General features: G+C 35.2%; 1 protein-coding gene and 1 pseudogene across 1 annotated transcript in view; one reads left to right on the forward strand and one right to left on the reverse strand.

The window, feature by feature from the left end:
* The window catches only part of SLC9A9 (solute carrier family 9 member A9), a 496,385-nt gene that overhangs the window by 440,361 nt on the left and 38,717 nt on the right, over positions 1 to 17,307 (reverse strand). The window contains exons 3-4 of the mRNA XM_015593644.2: positions 15,832 to 15,909; positions 14,399 to 14,475 (exon numbers count right to left, since the gene is read on the reverse strand). Coding sequence (XP_015449130.2) covers positions 14,399 to 14,475; positions 15,832 to 15,909 — 155 coding nt within the window. The remainder of the gene's footprint in view (positions 1 to 14,398; positions 14,476 to 15,831; positions 15,910 to 17,307) is intronic.
* Positions 2,049 to 2,167, forward strand: LOC112484403 (annotated as a pseudogene).

The raw sequence follows: 17,307 nt of genomic DNA on the forward strand, positions 1-17,307 counted from the left end.
TTATTAGTTTCAAGTATACAGTTTCAAGTACACATTGGTTAGACATTTATATAGTTTATAAAACAATCCCCCTAATTGCTCTTTCTCTCCTCTGACTCTCCACCTAGCCATTACATTAATGCCAACTGCATTCCCTATGTTTTTTCCCCTTTTTTTTTTAAAAAAAGGAAAGTAGGCAATATGTCATTTAAAATAATGGCTATAACCCATAATTCTAACTTCTACACACTCATGGATTTTTTTTGTAAACTATCTAATATAAACTGACTAATTGAAGAAGAAATACTAAATTCAAATTAATAAAACAAAGAGATTCATAAATATTATTAGATGTAAAAATAAAAGTCCTAGAGAATCTTTAAGGGGGGGGATTTTGTAGATCATAAGTAATATTCCAAAGCAATATTTTATTTCCACTTCAACATGAATGGATTTCATACTATTGTAGGAATGTTGCTTCAACTGAGGAAAATATATCCCAACATATGTTTGTTATTTTAGAAAGACTGCATAGTTTGAACACTTTGCATCATAAGAATTTTGTAAACTCACTTATGGAAGTGCTAAAATGTATTCCCAATTTAAAAAAAATTATCTTTTAGGGAAAACAAGAACTCACAACATTCAGGAAATGAACATTTATCTGGTAAAAGGCACATTAATTTAATTCTATGGTGAACAAAGAAGGCCACTAAAAGGTCTTTTAGTCTCCTCTTTCCTGGACCCACTCTCTCTCAGAATAACAGGCTGGTGTTGGCATACCCATTACAAAGATCATGCTTAAAACTCAATTCTACTGGGCCCTTCCTGGAAATAGCAATTTTCATTTAAAACTGGAAGATCAGAGATACTTGCAACTCCACTGCCTCAAACTTATTCAATATGAAAAGCTTAAAGCAGGAAGGAATGTAGTTAACCCAGATTCCAGGTATCCAACTAAACTGCTTCCCTCTTCTCCCCGACTCCAAAATAAGAAAATTTAAAGCAAATTTTATTTAAGTCAAAATAACTTTTTAATCAAAAATTTCCCAACGGGGAAAAAAATTCCATCCTATAAAAATGCTTAAGTAATTTTCTGATGAACTTTAAGGACATTAAGATTTGTTCTGAGAAACTACTTAAACACCTAGTGAAGTTTGACTGAACTTTTTTAAAACTACAACCTAAAAATGATTTTCTAACCATTTTAAAAAAACTATATGAAAAGGACATCTTTGCTTGTCAAGATGGAGTAGGTAAACACTGTACATGCCTACACCCATGACCACAACAATATTACATCTAAATTACAGAAAAATCACCCTGGAGAAATATCTGAAGGCTAGCTGAATAGAAGTCCTATAACTGAGGATAAAAGAAGAAGCCACATCCAGACTGGACCCCACAGGACACCTACTACATAAGGCTACTCTGCCAAGACTGGGAAATATAGCAGATCTACCTCATGCAAACACGGGGAGGTGGCCAAACTAAGACAAAGAAATATGCCCCAAATGAAAGAAAAGGCCAAACTAGAGGGAAAAGTTTCCATATAGATTCCAGCTTCTGGTTCTGTTCTTAGGACCGCTGATATAATGATAGAGAAGAAGTGTAGTAGGGTCATCGCCAAACTGGTCAGCCAAGGAGCTACTACTAAAAATATGCTTAGTGGACTTTGGGATCCCATTCACAAGCTTAAAAAAGTTAGAGTCCTAGGTTTAGAGAAGAACTCTCCAGTTTCGATCCAGTGTTAGACCACCGGGACCACAGAAAATATCTGGTATATTCTATTTGTTATCAAAGAAAAGGGGTAATTTTTAATGTGGATTTGTTTTTTAATTAACAGAATTGTTTTTAGTAGTATCAGAAATGTTAAGTAGAAAGTGCTCAAAATTTCACACTATGTCCCCATATAACCCCTTAATCTTCGGGTTTCCCTTATTATAAGCCAATATTGATACATTATTATTAATTAAAGTCCATAGTTTACAATAGGGTTAACTCTTTGTCTCTGTGGACATTCACTCTTAAGAAACCTGAGCTTCTACTGTAAATTAAGAAAATATTCAGTTTATGGCCATGCCACCCTGAACAAGCCTGATCCCACCTGGTCTTGCAAGTTAAGCAGGGTCAGGCCTGGTTAGTACTTGGATGGAAGACCACCTAGGAAGACCAGGTGCTGTAGGCATAAAAAAATAAAAAAATAAGGGAGTGTAAGCTGACAAGATCCTTGCAATCTGTGAGGTCAACCAAGGGTTGCCTCGCCTAGGGAAAAAAACAAAAAAAAGAAAAGAAAAGAAAATATTCAGTAAGTCTATTCTGTAAATAAAAATATTTATGAAAATATTTTGTTGTCTTTAACATTTAAGGAAAATTAAGAATTGTTTTAATAAAAAAGTGAAATTTTTATTGTAGAATGTATATTCTTATGAGAAAAATCTTTAAATGGGGGATTGGTATAATGAATGAACTTAATGCATGATAGCGGCCGGCACAAAGTAAATGCTCAATAAATGCTAGCAATTGTCATTGCTATAGTCAATATTTCTCATAGTCATAGAACTTATTTGAAGACAGAAACAAATGATATAGTATCCTTGAAAAGCTGAGGAAATGACTGAGCAATCTACTTCACAAAGCATTGGAACAGAGGTTCAAAAAATATCCAGTCAAAATCACTTCAAATTCATACAGATGCTGAAATCGCACTTAGATTTTGGAGGAAGGAGATGCAACCATAGGGCAAATAGTCAAGAACTATATGAAAATAAAGATTGTAGGCACCTATCATCTAGTAGCAATGAACTTCAAGATTATACTTGTTCATTGAATCTAAAACAATGATGTCATCATTCATATTCATGATTCTGTTGATAATGCAGATTGTCTATTGGAAATCTTTATAGCTACCTCTCATGCAGTGGAAATTAGTAAGTTGAGGGTGAAACTGAGCAATAAAGCGTTTACGAGCTGTAATTAAGATTGGCTTCTATTTCTTTTATTGGGGCCACTTTATTTTAATGACATCAGAGTGTAATTGCTGAATCAGGTGGAGCACCAAAACCCTTAGACCAGAACATTGGGCACTTCTCACTGTGATGGCTCTGTGAGCCTGACTAACAGTATTCTACCAATTATCTTCACAACATACATACAATTTTTGACCCAGACACATGTACACTCCCAGATAGCCATATAAATCTTGTAGATATAAATTATAAAATTAATTGATTTGGTTTAGTTTCATTGATGCCTGGATAATATGTAGTAAATGCAAGTTAAAATTATCTTGATTCCTATAGTCTGTCATTACTAAATCCTAAGTAAATTATTAAATCTCTCTACCAGTTTGGGAGTGCAGCATAGAAAATTCATTATAGCTCTGTTAATATGCAGATTAGAATTCAAGAGTTCTGGGGTGCAGCCCAAATTCTGAATTTCTAACAAGCTCTCAGCACCGCTGATGCTGCTGCAGCACCAAGGATGTAATTTAAGTTGCAAATACGAGTTGAGCATACAATCTCTGGAGTCAGTCACACCTTTGAAATTACTTAAGCAATTTGAGCCTCGGATTCTCACTTACAAAAAAGGAAACAATAGAAGTATCTATTTCTACTGTTCATTGTGAAGATTAAATGAGATAACAAATGCAAAATGGTCAGTTCAAGGCCTAGAACATAAAAAATGCACCAAAAGCTAGCTAGCTAGCTGTTGTAACTTTTGTTATTTCTGCTACCTCTTCATTAATAAAAGAATATGCATTTCTAAAATTTTTTCATTAATTCATCGATTTACTTTACAATATAGGTATTGGTTATTACTAAAAGTGAGTGCATGACAAATAAAAGATTAAATCTACTAGGAAATATAAGATAAGGATAAAAGGAGAGAGCACATGATGTCCAAATTGTGCTAGGTTTGACAGTCAAATCCAGAGCCAGTTTACGGTTGAAGCCAGAAAATTAACAGTTACCATAATAGCCTTTATTTCTCTAAATTTGATCAGTAGCCACACCCTGTTACTTCCATCTTCCAGTCACCTCTCAAATCCAACCAAGTAGTCTCCAAGTTTAAACTACCATTTGCTCCTAACTTACTATTTTGCTTCCTGCCTTGACCACCTCTCATCCATTTTCGTATTCCAGTTACAGTGAACTTTTAAAAGTGCATATCCCCCCGTTTGGCATACTGCAGCCTACAGAATCATGTCCAAATTCCAGAACAAGTTCTCAAATCCCTGGAATAAATTCCCACCTCATCATCTTTATCTCCTACTGTTTCCTGTTCATGCTCTGACTTCTACAGATGAAAAGAACTGAAGCTCCACCTTACTGCTGGCCTCCCACATGCTATCCTCTTTGTCTGGGATGACTTCTTCCAGATATTTGCCTGGCTCCCTCTTTTGAAATTAAACGTAAGATCTTAGGTTAGAAATCACTTCCCCAGAAACCTCTTCTGGCACCCTAAGTGTGCTCTCACAGTCCCCTCTACCTACCCTATCAAAGCTGTTATCATACTAAACCCTACCCTAAAGCAGATCTTCCAAGTTTAGAATCTCTTTGCATCATTTACTTCTCCTTGCTCACACACACTACAGTTGTGCTTTTCCATGTGTTTGTGTGACTTCCTCATGAATATTTGCCTCCCTCATAGACTGTAAACTTCAGGCCAGCTGGGACTGAGCCATTTTCTTGCTCATCAAGATGGCTAAATTGCAACATGTGGAAAATAAAGGGTCAAAAATGAAATTATTCATAATACAATATTCTTAGAAAAAAATGAATAAAAGTTGTATAAGACTCTTAAGTTAAAACTCCATTCTTTATTGAAAGACATAAAGAAAATCAAAGTAAAAAGGGACAATAACATAAATAACATAAATAGAATTGATGCAATTCTATTCCAAATACTAACATGAGTCAATGAATTTTAATGAGATGATTCTAAAATTTTTACCATATAAAAAGATCACGTAGCTATTAATGACATTAATGAAGAATAATGTAGTGTATTGTAGGGTAGGAGCGAGGTAAGATTTGTCCTGTTAGATATCAAGAGTTAATTACTAAAAGGCATTGATAATTAAAATATTTTAGTATTGTCACAGGGCTAGATAAGTTGATTATGAAGAAGTCTGACAATACTAAGCATTAGTGAGAATATGGTGTAATAGAAATGCGTACACCTGCTGGTAAGGGTACTGCTTGGAAAACAATTTGATATTGAACATTTCACTCCGAGTTCATTGCTTAAAGAATCTTTTATGTAGGCCCAGGTGAATATTTGTAAATGGAAGAAACCCTAACAACAGGAGACTAGGTAAAGCCTGAAATATTCACACATTTGCATATTATCAATGAAAGTGAATGAACTATAGCTGAAAACCATAACATGGATGAATCTTAAAAAAAATCATGAGTGGAGAAAAAAGAAAATGGATTAACAACATAAAGTATGATACTTTTTAATAAAGCTCGAACGCATGTGGAAAAACTATAAATAAAATTCAGGATAAGATTTACCTCTGGGGATCGGGGAGAAAGGAGAACGGGGAGAAAGGAGAGCAGGGAGAAGCACACAGGTAAATATGACAGTTTTGGTAATGTAGTTTATAGTTTGGTGAAGGATTCGTGGGTTTCTATTTTTAAGTTAATCTTCAAGGCCCTAGAAAGATTCAATAAAGGCCATGTGGCATAGCTCTTTAACCTTATTTCTTCTTAAACTGTTCAAATAAAGTGAATAAGCTGTCAAGATCAAGCTTTTACCATCTCCAAAGCTCTACCCTATTCCAAAGCTCCACTGCCAGCCAGACAAATGTGGATGCAAACTAGGCATAACATATCTTCTTGCACACAGGCCCAGGGAAAAGCCCCTAGATTAAAAATCTACCTGTGTAAGTAGAGGGCAAAGACAGATCAAAAAAAGATGCATGCCACTCCAACCTGGCAATTAAGAATTTATTAAGGGAAACTTACATATGAGGCATGTGTTAGGTCATGGCAAGACAGAGTGGATCCCTGTGCTGCCTGACAGGCACCAAGGAATGATATAGAACAGTGCAGGATGAATAGAGGTACTGGTGTGTCACTATCCCAGGTAAGGGAAAATGCCTTACTTGCTTGCCTGGGTCAGGACAACAACTTGTTCCAGGAACCAGCATGCCATGGGGCATAGGGAAGAGATACTGGTTTATGTCCAGAAAAGTATCAATTACAGTCAGACAGTCTCTGAAAGGATTTATCAAAAGCAATCTCTGTTTTGACCCAGGTCTAGCTCACAGGTCTAGCAGTGGTCATGTCATAGAACAATCTCTTTCCCAAGACATGGAAGCCCTTGACAAGGGGTGTGTAGCTGTGGAAGAAACTCCCTCAGCACAGATTTTGCATTTACAGATAATATGGCCACACTTCTACCTCCACATTCTCTGCATCACTGGTAACAAAAAAAAGTGACTGAAATTCTCAAATTAAATAAAAAATTTCCATAATTACCCACTCTAACTGAGCAAAGGTCAATTTTTCATGAATGCCCTTTGTTTTGATAGCATAAAATCTTAGTGAGGCATGCTCTCTACCTTATCTCCTTTGAGGTTTATATATATTTTTCCATTAATTTTTATATACAAACAGAACATTATAAGATACTTCCTGTAAGTCACTTAAGTCATCTGTGTAGGGATTCATTGTTGCTGGTTCAGGACAACCAGGAAGTCTAACAGAGGAAGCCAATGAGTTAGACCCTCTGTGGTCTACTTGGTTCTTCACTGTACTTTCTTCTGTATTTATAGGTTTCAAGCCAGGTTCTAAGTCCAATTTTCTAGTGCAAGCTCTTACCTTGATATATCTGAAGATATTTTACAGTTCCTTCATGTGGAAGAATATTTGAAAGATGGCCACAATAATTCCCATTTCTTTATGAATGACCCTTGCAATGTGACTTTATCACAGCTCCCATCAAAAGTTGAAACTTTTCCCCATGCCTTGATTCTTGCCTGCTCTTGAGATAATTTGACCAATACAAAGTGATGGAAGTGATATAGGGTGACTTCTGGGATTGTGCCTTAAGAGGTCTGGCACTCCTGTTTCCATCATCTTGGAATGCTATCCTGACACCACTATGAGAAAAAACAAGGGCCAGACTAGTGGGGAATGAGAGGCTATATGATCTGAGTTCCCAGACCAACCAGCTAACAGTCAGAATCAGCTACCAAACATCTGAGTGAGTCCATTTTAGATCACTCAATCCCAGTCAAGCCCCAGATGACTGTAGTTACATGAGTGACGGCAGATGAGAATCCTAGAACTGCCCAACTGAGTCCAACCTAAACTATGGTGCCAAAGAATTGCGAACTAATTAAATGGTTGTTGTCTCAAACCACTAAGTTTTGGGAGTGGTTTGTTACACAGAAATAGGAAACTGATATACTTTCTTTATTTTTTTACCTTTTATCTGAATGGGATATGATACGTGGGTGGGTAGGGGGAGCTGAGCCACGTTTACTGTAGCTATTCCATCAGATTTTGGTCAAATTTAGAAAAATATTTGACTTTATGCCTGGAAGTACTAAAGAATGAAGTTAAACTTGTTCATTCTAAGACTCGAATATTTTATTATGAGAAATTTCTTTTTTTTCCTCATGTCAACAATCTCACATATCTTTTTCCTTCTACATGATTTTCAACATTTCTCTTCCTAAATTGGAATTAGTCTTTATTTGCTTTCATTTTTTATTCTTTCTGTTCTGTCATTCTTATCCCCTACATCTTCAAGGTTGTGATAGGATTAGATTGGTGACTATTGCATAGATCCATATGGCTCTCATGATTTTACCTCCTTTATCTCCAAACTATATCTCTTGATATACCTCTACAGTTCCCTCTTTCTTATTTTTTTGTTTCTTTTCCTCAGAAACTCCACTGTCTTCTCTGCTGCCAGAAATACAGCCCATGCATGCTGTGATATGGATATGAGAAACGGCACAGCTAAGCAGCTCAGGCTGTACTTGACAGATTAGAGATTTTTTTTTTCCTTCTTATTTGGCTGTGTAAGGGAAGCAGTGTATTTATTTTTCCCTTTGACATCTGTGATAGTTATTACTGTGCCGCTTCAAATCCAGAGAGTAAATGAATGCACATAGAAGGCATGGGGCCTTCTAGTCTGACTCGACACAGGCTCTCTGAGCCTTGCTGTTTTGCAGTCTGCTGAAAATGGAGTCTCAGAGAGCAGCAGCCCAGACACAGTCTCATGGGGCAGTGAGGAAAACATGGTTGAGTGGGAGGGAAAAAGAGAGGAAAGAAAGAAGAGAGAAAGTGAAGATAGATGGGAGGAGAGAGGGAAAATATAGGGCTTTGTGGTTGATAAGAATTAACAAGGGAATACTGTCTTTGCCTCTCTGCTACTGCTTGCCAACCTGAGTTGTTCTAATTAAAATATACACAAAGAGAAACAATAGAAGAATCAGAGTTTCTCAGACATGAAACTAATCAGTGTAATCAAGCAGAGTTTTATAAATTTATTTTAAAAATTTAATTGGATATCCACTTCTTATTCATATATAAAAATCAGTCCTAGAAAATAAACTTACTGCAAAAGGCAAAACTTTAAAACACTTGAGAAGAAAATATCTTTCTGACCTGGAGTGGTAAAAGATTTATTAAACAAAATACAGAAATGCTAACCATTAAAGAAAAAAATTATAAATTTGACTACATTAAATTTAAGAACTTCTATTCATCAAGAACAAAGCAAAAGCATGAGACAAAAATGAGGGAAAATATTTGCAACATATATAACTGAATATGGATTAACATGAGGAACATATAAAGAAATTTGGCAAATTAATGAAAATATGATAAGAAAACTCAGTAGAAAAATGGATGAAAAGATTGAGCAGGTATCATATGAAAATATAAACTTCATTAATAATCTGGGGAATACAGATGAAGGCCACAATATAGTTTCATTTCACATATTAAATTACCAAAAATTAAGAGGAAAAATTGGTACAATTTCTTGGGAAAATTATTAGGCATTATTTTGTAAAAATGAGTATTCATTTGTAGACCTTTACACCTGACACTTCCACTCTTAGGTATATATACCGGATGGAGACCTAGTCTAGGAATACATACATATATAATAAGTGGGTTATTGTTATTACATTTCAGATAAAATAATAGCATGCATAATTCCAGACTTTATGGCCACCCTGAATGCAGCCTAGAGAATTCTTCAATTCTAATTAAATATGAAGATATGTAAAGTCCTTCCTTTCCCAACTATGTCTTTGTGTTTGTGAATTATAATTCTCTAGAGAAGCTGAAAAAGCAGTGAAATCTATGCAGATGCTCTCCCATTAAAAATTCATGGATAATTTCAGGGAGTTCACAACCTTCCTGAAGTCCTTCTATGTATAATCTCAGGGTCCATGTTTTCTGAGTGAAGAATGCTACTCTAAGTCATTCTCTTTCCAGGGTTAGAGCTTAAGGTACTGAGGTATTGCCTGGCCTCCCTCTATGAACTATATACGTCTTTGGGTTTTAGTTCTAGACTAGAAAATGTCCTTTCCTCCAGGTTTAAGAGTCAGTATCTTGAGACTATTAAGCCTCACCATACCTTTTCTTAGAATGACAGAGTAACAGCATTTCCAGAATCAGCGCCAAGGGCACTTAGGCCTAATGGTCCCCAGGTCTGCAGGCACAATGACACAAGAGGGCAGAGCAAATGCTTCCAGGGCCTCTTCACTCCTATGCCTCAAGGATGGATGAGCAGTGTTAGGCATGGCTTTTGTGGTATGTATATTAAGGTTCATAATAGAAAAATTAACATTCATAACAGGAATGTTGGTATGAATAATATAAACTATCTAACATTTATGAATCCAAGTTTCCCAGAGTGTGTTACCCAGAGTCCAGGAATTCTAACCAAGTAAAATGATTTTATACCATCTCTCCAACTATCCACTGTAAGAAATGATAGTTTCCTTTTCCACTTTATAATTATATTCACTGATAATTCTTAAACATTCATTTTTTTTTCAAAACTGCTAGCCATAATGATAAATGTAAAAATCTGAAATTATCAAGGGCTTGATCTGCCTAGCAGATATCATTATTAACTGCAAAACACTACAAGAATTGTAAAGTATTATATCAGAAGGAAGACAAGGAGATTCTAAGAGTGTGTGTTCTGAAGTCAGACTGTCCCTGCCATTTACTACCAGTTATTTAGTGTGCAACCTTGAGTAATTCTCAACCTCAGCACCCTTCTACGTAAAATAAGGATAATAATAGTACCTATCTCATAGGAGCATTGTGAGAATAAAGTGAGATAATGTACATAATAAACATAGGTCAGTGTTTGACACATCTTTAACAGAAAAAAATAAAAGAATATAACTTTCATTGCTTTTCAAAAAAACATTTTATGGATATTTATTGTTTCTTTGGATTAAATATATATGCTGACAGGAAGCATTAGGTAGTTGTCATTGTGGTGATGCATTCCTGTGGCACATAAAGGTGGAGACATAGGGTCAAAAGTAAAGAAATAGTCTCCAAAGATGGAGAAGATGAATAGAGAAATATTTTAAATACTTTTATTTAAAAACAGAGATGTCTTTAAGATATTTTTTAAGTGATAAAATAGGAGACAGGACTAGAAAAGTTTGTTGAATTCTTTAAAAACAGTTAATCCTTAATGTTTTAAAGGTTTCTCTGATTTTATTTCCAGAAGGATGTTGTTAAATTTTCCCATGTAACATGAAAGATTGTTTATATCTAATTTCTGAAATGATGTGGTTAATAAAAATTAAGAACTCTTTTATTTAAATGGAACCAATGACCTCAATTTCTATAACGCATTTGAGTCTAGCTCTAAAATCAACCTGAAGTTTGACTAGCTACAGTGTTTACCTATAGAAGACTATGGACTATTAGCTGAATTTTTATTCATGACCTACAATCACTCCTTATGGCCTTTACATTCTCATAAATTTCTGATTCTGGGTTTCATGGCTGTCAGCTGACTCTCCGGCATTTCAGTTCCCAAATTCTTTTACATCACTCCGTGAAGCTTACTTTCCAACTTAGAACCTTACACAGTGTTCACCACATTCACTTGATGGCATCCCTCTCCATTAAATAACTACCCAGAATCCACCTCCTCTATGATATTTTTCTCAGAGTCCTATCTAACTGACTGTCCAGAATCCCTCCTCCTGTCTATTTCATGCAAATATGGGTATATCTGCATAAACCCAGGCATCTTTTCTTCTTACTAAAACTGTGAATTCCTTCTGGATGGAATTAAAAAAAAAACACCTCTCATTTCTGTGAGAACTCTTATAGGGTTAATGAAACATGTGGCATGTTAGTAAATATTGGCTAATTTATACAATTTTATTTTTTAGTTTATTACATTTTGTTTTTAGTGCCAATAATAAACAGAAATAAAACACATTTTTGACATTAAGAATTTTGACTCTGGAGCCAAACTATTTAGTTACTCATATGAGCTCCATTACTTAACATTATGTTATTCTCTCTAAACCTCAGCTATCTTAACCGTTAAATGAGGGTAATAATAGTATCTACCTAATAGAATTATGTTGAGGAATTAAATAAATTAATCCATGTAAAGTACTTTTTAAAAAGGCAGAGTACATATAAAGTACTCCATAAATATTTGTTGTGCTATTCTTATTACCATTAACTTATCAGAAAACATAACTGGTCATTTCCTAAGTTATGAGTGACTCATACAAACAGGAGTCACTCGAAGTGTCGGTTTGGCCTGAATTTAAGTTTATCCCTTTCCTTTAGAAGTTCTGAAATCGTATCTGGAGATCAACACACTATAAATAAATTCTTGCTTCTCATCATACAGTACCCAAAACAATTACATTTGCTAGTATTTTTTCCCTTCTTTTTCTAGAGGGTAAGCATGAAGTCATTCATCATCTTCTTGGGTGAATCTAATGGATACATCATTTCCTATCCCACTTGACCTCACCTGTGTTAGAACTGTCCGCCATTCCTCTGCTTCTTCCTTTGGCATCCAGATACATGCCTTGAAGGTTTTCTTCACCTTTCTTGGGCCCAATACTTTTTGGTCTTTTGTGGTCACCTATTCCCTTTCTTTAGATAGAGCTGTTGCCCAGGTACTTTCCCATCTCAGTTTATACACTTGCCCTCAATGACCCCATTTCCTCTTAAGATTCCTCTTAAGAGGACTCCACATCCACTTTTACTGCTACTGCCTGAGGCAGGGCCCTCATCACTTCTAACCTGCCTCTTAAATGGTCTGGCTGCCATCTATCAGACACTTTAAAATTTCTCCTTCATACCGCCACTAGAATGACCTTCCTAAAACACGAATCTGACCTTATGACCCCAAGCTAAAGTTCACTAATGGTTTCCCTTACCTTGTTAGATAAGTTCCTACCAAAATCTTTGAACTATCAATCTCTTCTGTACTTTAATGATGTACATTAAGAAGGCACCAAGAACATTTTTGGTGTTCAGATTTAGCTCAGTTCAAAGAACATGGTTCTAAAAGTTATTCGAATAACTTACTATTATAAATTATTGATTATATCCTTAAAATCAATTGGAAGAGGTTCTCAACTCTAGTAAATGAATATCATCTGATCTCTCTAACTGAAAAATTTTATAACGATTCAATTATATATCAGACACAGACACATACACATTATACATTGTCATACTTAAAAAAGATTTATAGATTTTTCATGATAGTGAAAGCATATTATATAAATGCATACATTTAAATATACTTAATGTCAGTTATACAAAGGAAACAGAGTAATAACGAAAACTGATTATTCCATAATTTGATAAAAGCATTGTCCACAACTTTAGAATTTGGAACCACTATAAATTTCTTATCCCTATATTACATAGAACTGCTAAAGATCAATCTTTTGCTATAAACCAGTGAACATTTGTTGAGTCTACACATCTCAGAGACTTCTGTTGATATGAAGGAACAATGTATTGGGATGTATAAGAATTCAGGAGAAATGAGAAGAAGAAAGGATGGCAAGACCTGCTGGGTTAGGAGTGTAAGTTCTGAATTCTGTCCTGACCATGGCCCTACAATCTGACAGAGATCGAGATGGTTAATTAGCTTCTCAAGATGTTACTTTCTTCATCTTCAGAACGAGAGACTTTAATAACACAGAGCTCTAAGGCCCTAGACAGCTTTAAAGTTTGACTATTTAGCTATAGCATACCCATAGAACAGGAAAGCCCTCCCCTAAACATACTCCATTGAAGATCCATACCACTGTGTCTCTCAGTCACAAACAGCGTAAAGGCCTCGTAGGTGTCTAGACTTGATGAGGTTCTCCAATATACATTCCTATGAACCTCTACCTTCAGGTGCTAAAATCTTTAGCTTCTCACTGCTTTAACCATGCTGGACATTTTCATATAATGTAGCCTTAGTTATAGGCTTGAATCAATAAAAAATTAACACACCTTCTCACCTCCTGCTTTCAGATACAAGTAAGTGATACCTCCTTAGCCTTCCAGTGACACAGACTAACACTTCATAAGGGAAAGGCTGGATGAATGACTAGTATATTTTCAACTTTAGTTCCCGTGTTAAGGATATAACAGTTGTATACAGTAAAATTCAAGGATAGAGTTGGCTGTGTCAGACAATGTAGGACATCCACACCATCACAGTCATAGCTTTTGGATATGTTTTCTGCAGTGAAGATTTAATATATCAGATAGGTTTATAAGTTAATTGGATTAGCTTTACCATTTTGTACCACATTTGCTTTATGATGAGCTGCAAGCCAGAGTCTATATAGTTAGACTTGGAGTTTAGCAGCATAACCAATAAACTATAATGAGAAACAAACAAGTCTGCATTCTATAGTATATCAATCGAAAAGCCATCCCAGCTTTAAACAACTCTGCTGATATTTGGAGATGTCTTTCTCAGACTGCTCTCTTGTAAACTTTCCCTTAGAAATAAAACCTCTGACATATAGTTACTGCTGTACGCCTGTCAAATACAGGGAAGATCCTGTAAAGAAGTTAAAGAATGCAGAGTGCTTCTCTGCATTATTTAATCCTCCTCCCCCCAAAAAAGAATGCAGAGTGTTTTGCATAACTCAAGCCAAGTTATCCACATTGCCTAAGTCAGCAGTCCAAAATTCACAGAGACAATCCAGCAATCAAATTCCAGTTTGCTTTGATTTGAAACCTTGTGTTTGTCAGAAGACTTCAAAGCCTTGGAATTAAGTCATAAAAATGTGTAAAAATGTGATATACTAAAAAAAAAAAGACAATTCGCCCACTCATTGTTAGAAAGCGTGAGATTCTTCTCAGATTTCACACTGGCCTCACAGCCTCCTGGAACTTGAGCTCCAAATGTCACTTACCCTATGACGATACAGGAGATGGCAGTTCCCAAGAAAGCATATGTTAAAATAGATCCTAAGTTTTGAAAAAAGTGTCTCTGGGGAGAAAAAAAAATATAATAATATATTAGCACTTTTCTTAGTGTAACAGAAAATACAAATACATTTATGCCCCCCTCCCTTCCCTCAGTGTTTAGGCAAATTTTGTTTCTGGAGCCCCAGTTCCTGGTTTTACTGTACAAATGAAACATAACTGATCTACACTGCAAAAGACAGAGGGGCAAAAAAAACACATCTGGAAGGTGATGAAGTAGAATTGAGAGAAACAACCACCATATCCAGCTGACCTAAGAAAGGGAGGGACTGGGACAATGCCCATGCAAGACTTTGGAAAGAGAGTTTTCAAGAAGCTTTGTTGTCCCTGAACTCTTTAGTATTTTAAAAATACTATTCTAAAAGATTTAAATTGTCTTTCGACTTTTATTATTGGATCTCTAAATTATCTTTCTTCTGAATGCAATAGAACAAAACCTTAATCATCTACAACAATTTATTTTAAAAAACCAACAACAAAATTATACCTAGTATTGAGGCTGAGGATGAGGAAGAATAACCTGACTAAATCTAGCCTTCTAACTCTTTTAAATGCTTGCTTAGGAAAACTCCCTTCCAGTGGGATCTGAGTAGTCAGACTGACAGCAAGAGGGAGCTTGGAGTACACAAGAAAATCAGGTCAGTATGGAACAAACAGCCTGGCTGCTGAAACTGACAGGCCCAAAAGGGGAGTCCAGGAATCTTGAGGTGTAATGTAGGCAGCAGAAAAAGCAGCCTCAAAACTCATAGAGACCAGACTCACTCTGCAGCACAGGGGATATTAGCACTTGCACTATTATGTGAATTACTAATCTGCAAAATGTGCACATTCAGGCTGTATTTAAGTAATGTCAGGCAAGTGCATTGAAACTGTAAACCTGAACTTTCTATCAGCAGCAACAGCTGAATGTTAGCAAAGCATTCTTGAATTTTCACTCTGATGGATACCCCAATGTTAATTAGCAGTGAACTTTTTGATTATAATCATCTAGAATAAAATATCCAATAGAAATGTAATGTAAGTCATGCATGTCATTTAAAATTTTTCTAGTAGCTATATTAAGTTTAAAAAAAGAAATATGAATTTTGATAATACATTTTGTTCAACCCTACATACCCCAAACATTACAATTTCTACATGAAATCAATATAAAATATACTGAGATATTTTACATTCTTTCTTAATACTAAGTCTGAGAAATCTGGTGTGTACTTTATATGTAAAGCACACCTTCATTCAGACTAGCCTTATTTCAAGGGCTTAATAGCTGCATGTGTTTAACAGCCAGTGTATTAGACAGAGAAGGTTTAGACTAATTCCAAGCATGTCAGATTTGAAAAGAAGAAAACTGTGTATTTACCTTCTTTAGGCTATATCCTGCATGAAATATAATTGGTGGCAGCAGAACATTGAAGAAGATTTCTGGATCAAACGTCATCTGCCAGAAAAAGACAAAAGTTCAGTTAGGAAAATGATCCTTTGGGCCACTAAAACTGTGTTTTAAAAATACACTTGATGTCACCGTGGCTAAGGTTGTATGAGGCATATTAACATTAGTAGAGATGAAAATAAAAGAAAATGCAAACTTAGAAATTCATAAGTGTAATATAACTGTAAAGTCATATTTTAAATGTAAAACCTATATTCCATTTTATAGCTAATAGCAACAACCAAAAAAAAAATAAAAATAAAAATAAAGAACCTCAATGAAACTTTTCTAAGCGAAGTAAACTTTTTTCTTTTCTTTTGATTAATTTTTCATTCCTCATATTTTAAATGTTTATTTTATTTTAGTGTTTCTGGTCAAAGAAATTGGTATTGCTCGAACATTTTAGCTTCTGACAAGGATTTATTTAAACTTTTTCAAAATAAAACATTTTTAGAAATGCAGTCTTAGTTTTTCCTACTGTATCCTATTCCAAAGTTTAAAATATTTTTTAGACTCTGTGGAAAAACTCATTTGAAAAAGTGAAAATTGATTATCTAGTATTTGTTTATTGGCTCTTATTTCAAAGTTAAAATAAAATTGGCCAAAAAAAATTACTTATTACAATGAAATGAGATGTAGAAATTCTTGAATCCAATCTCTGCTATTAGCTGAGTAGCCTGAAAATAAAAACATTTAAGCTTTAAAACTCTCTCTCTCTCTCTTTCACACACACACACACACACACACACACACACACACACACACACACTGCCATTCATTATTTATTATATCTCCACTGAGCTCTTTTTACCATCATAGTATTCATCAAAATTTTTCAGAGGCTTATACTTCACAAATATAATTTCTAATGTTCTCCCCCTTTTATGCCTGAATTCTTATTCATCTCTGAGGCTAGATCTCTGAAATTGCTTTGATTTCTCAGTCAAAACTGACCATTCTGTTCTCTCAGCATTTTGGACCCTCCTTTCTAGCATATGTGCTTCTTAACATACTTTATACGATTATTGGTTTGTGTTTGACTATTTCCCCCATTAGGTGGGAAATTATCAAGGATCGCAGTGATGACTTAGTCACTTCTGTGTTGCTTCTGTCTCTCCCATTGCTAGCCCATTGCTCAATATATATACTTGCTAAATTGAAAAAAAAATATTTTTGAGAGTCATATCTACTAAGTTGGAATAAATTATATATACCCATAATATGCTTACACATCACAGGTAAGGATTAAGTAAAAATTAGGAAAAACCTCTTTGACTCTATTTTCTACTTTGGGCCAAACTGAATGTTGCCAGATTCCCTCATCTTCATTCCCCATACTCACCCCTCATCTTGACTCCCTTAATAGCTGGGGAGGGATAGGTAGGGGAAGTCAGAGTCACCTAACTC

Source organism: Pteropus alecto, unplaced genomic scaffold (assembly GCF_000325575.1).
Source record: "Pteropus alecto unplaced genomic scaffold, ASM32557v1 scaffold75, whole genome shotgun sequence".
Lineage (NCBI taxonomy): Eukaryota > Metazoa > Chordata > Mammalia > Chiroptera > Pteropodidae > Pteropus > Pteropus alecto.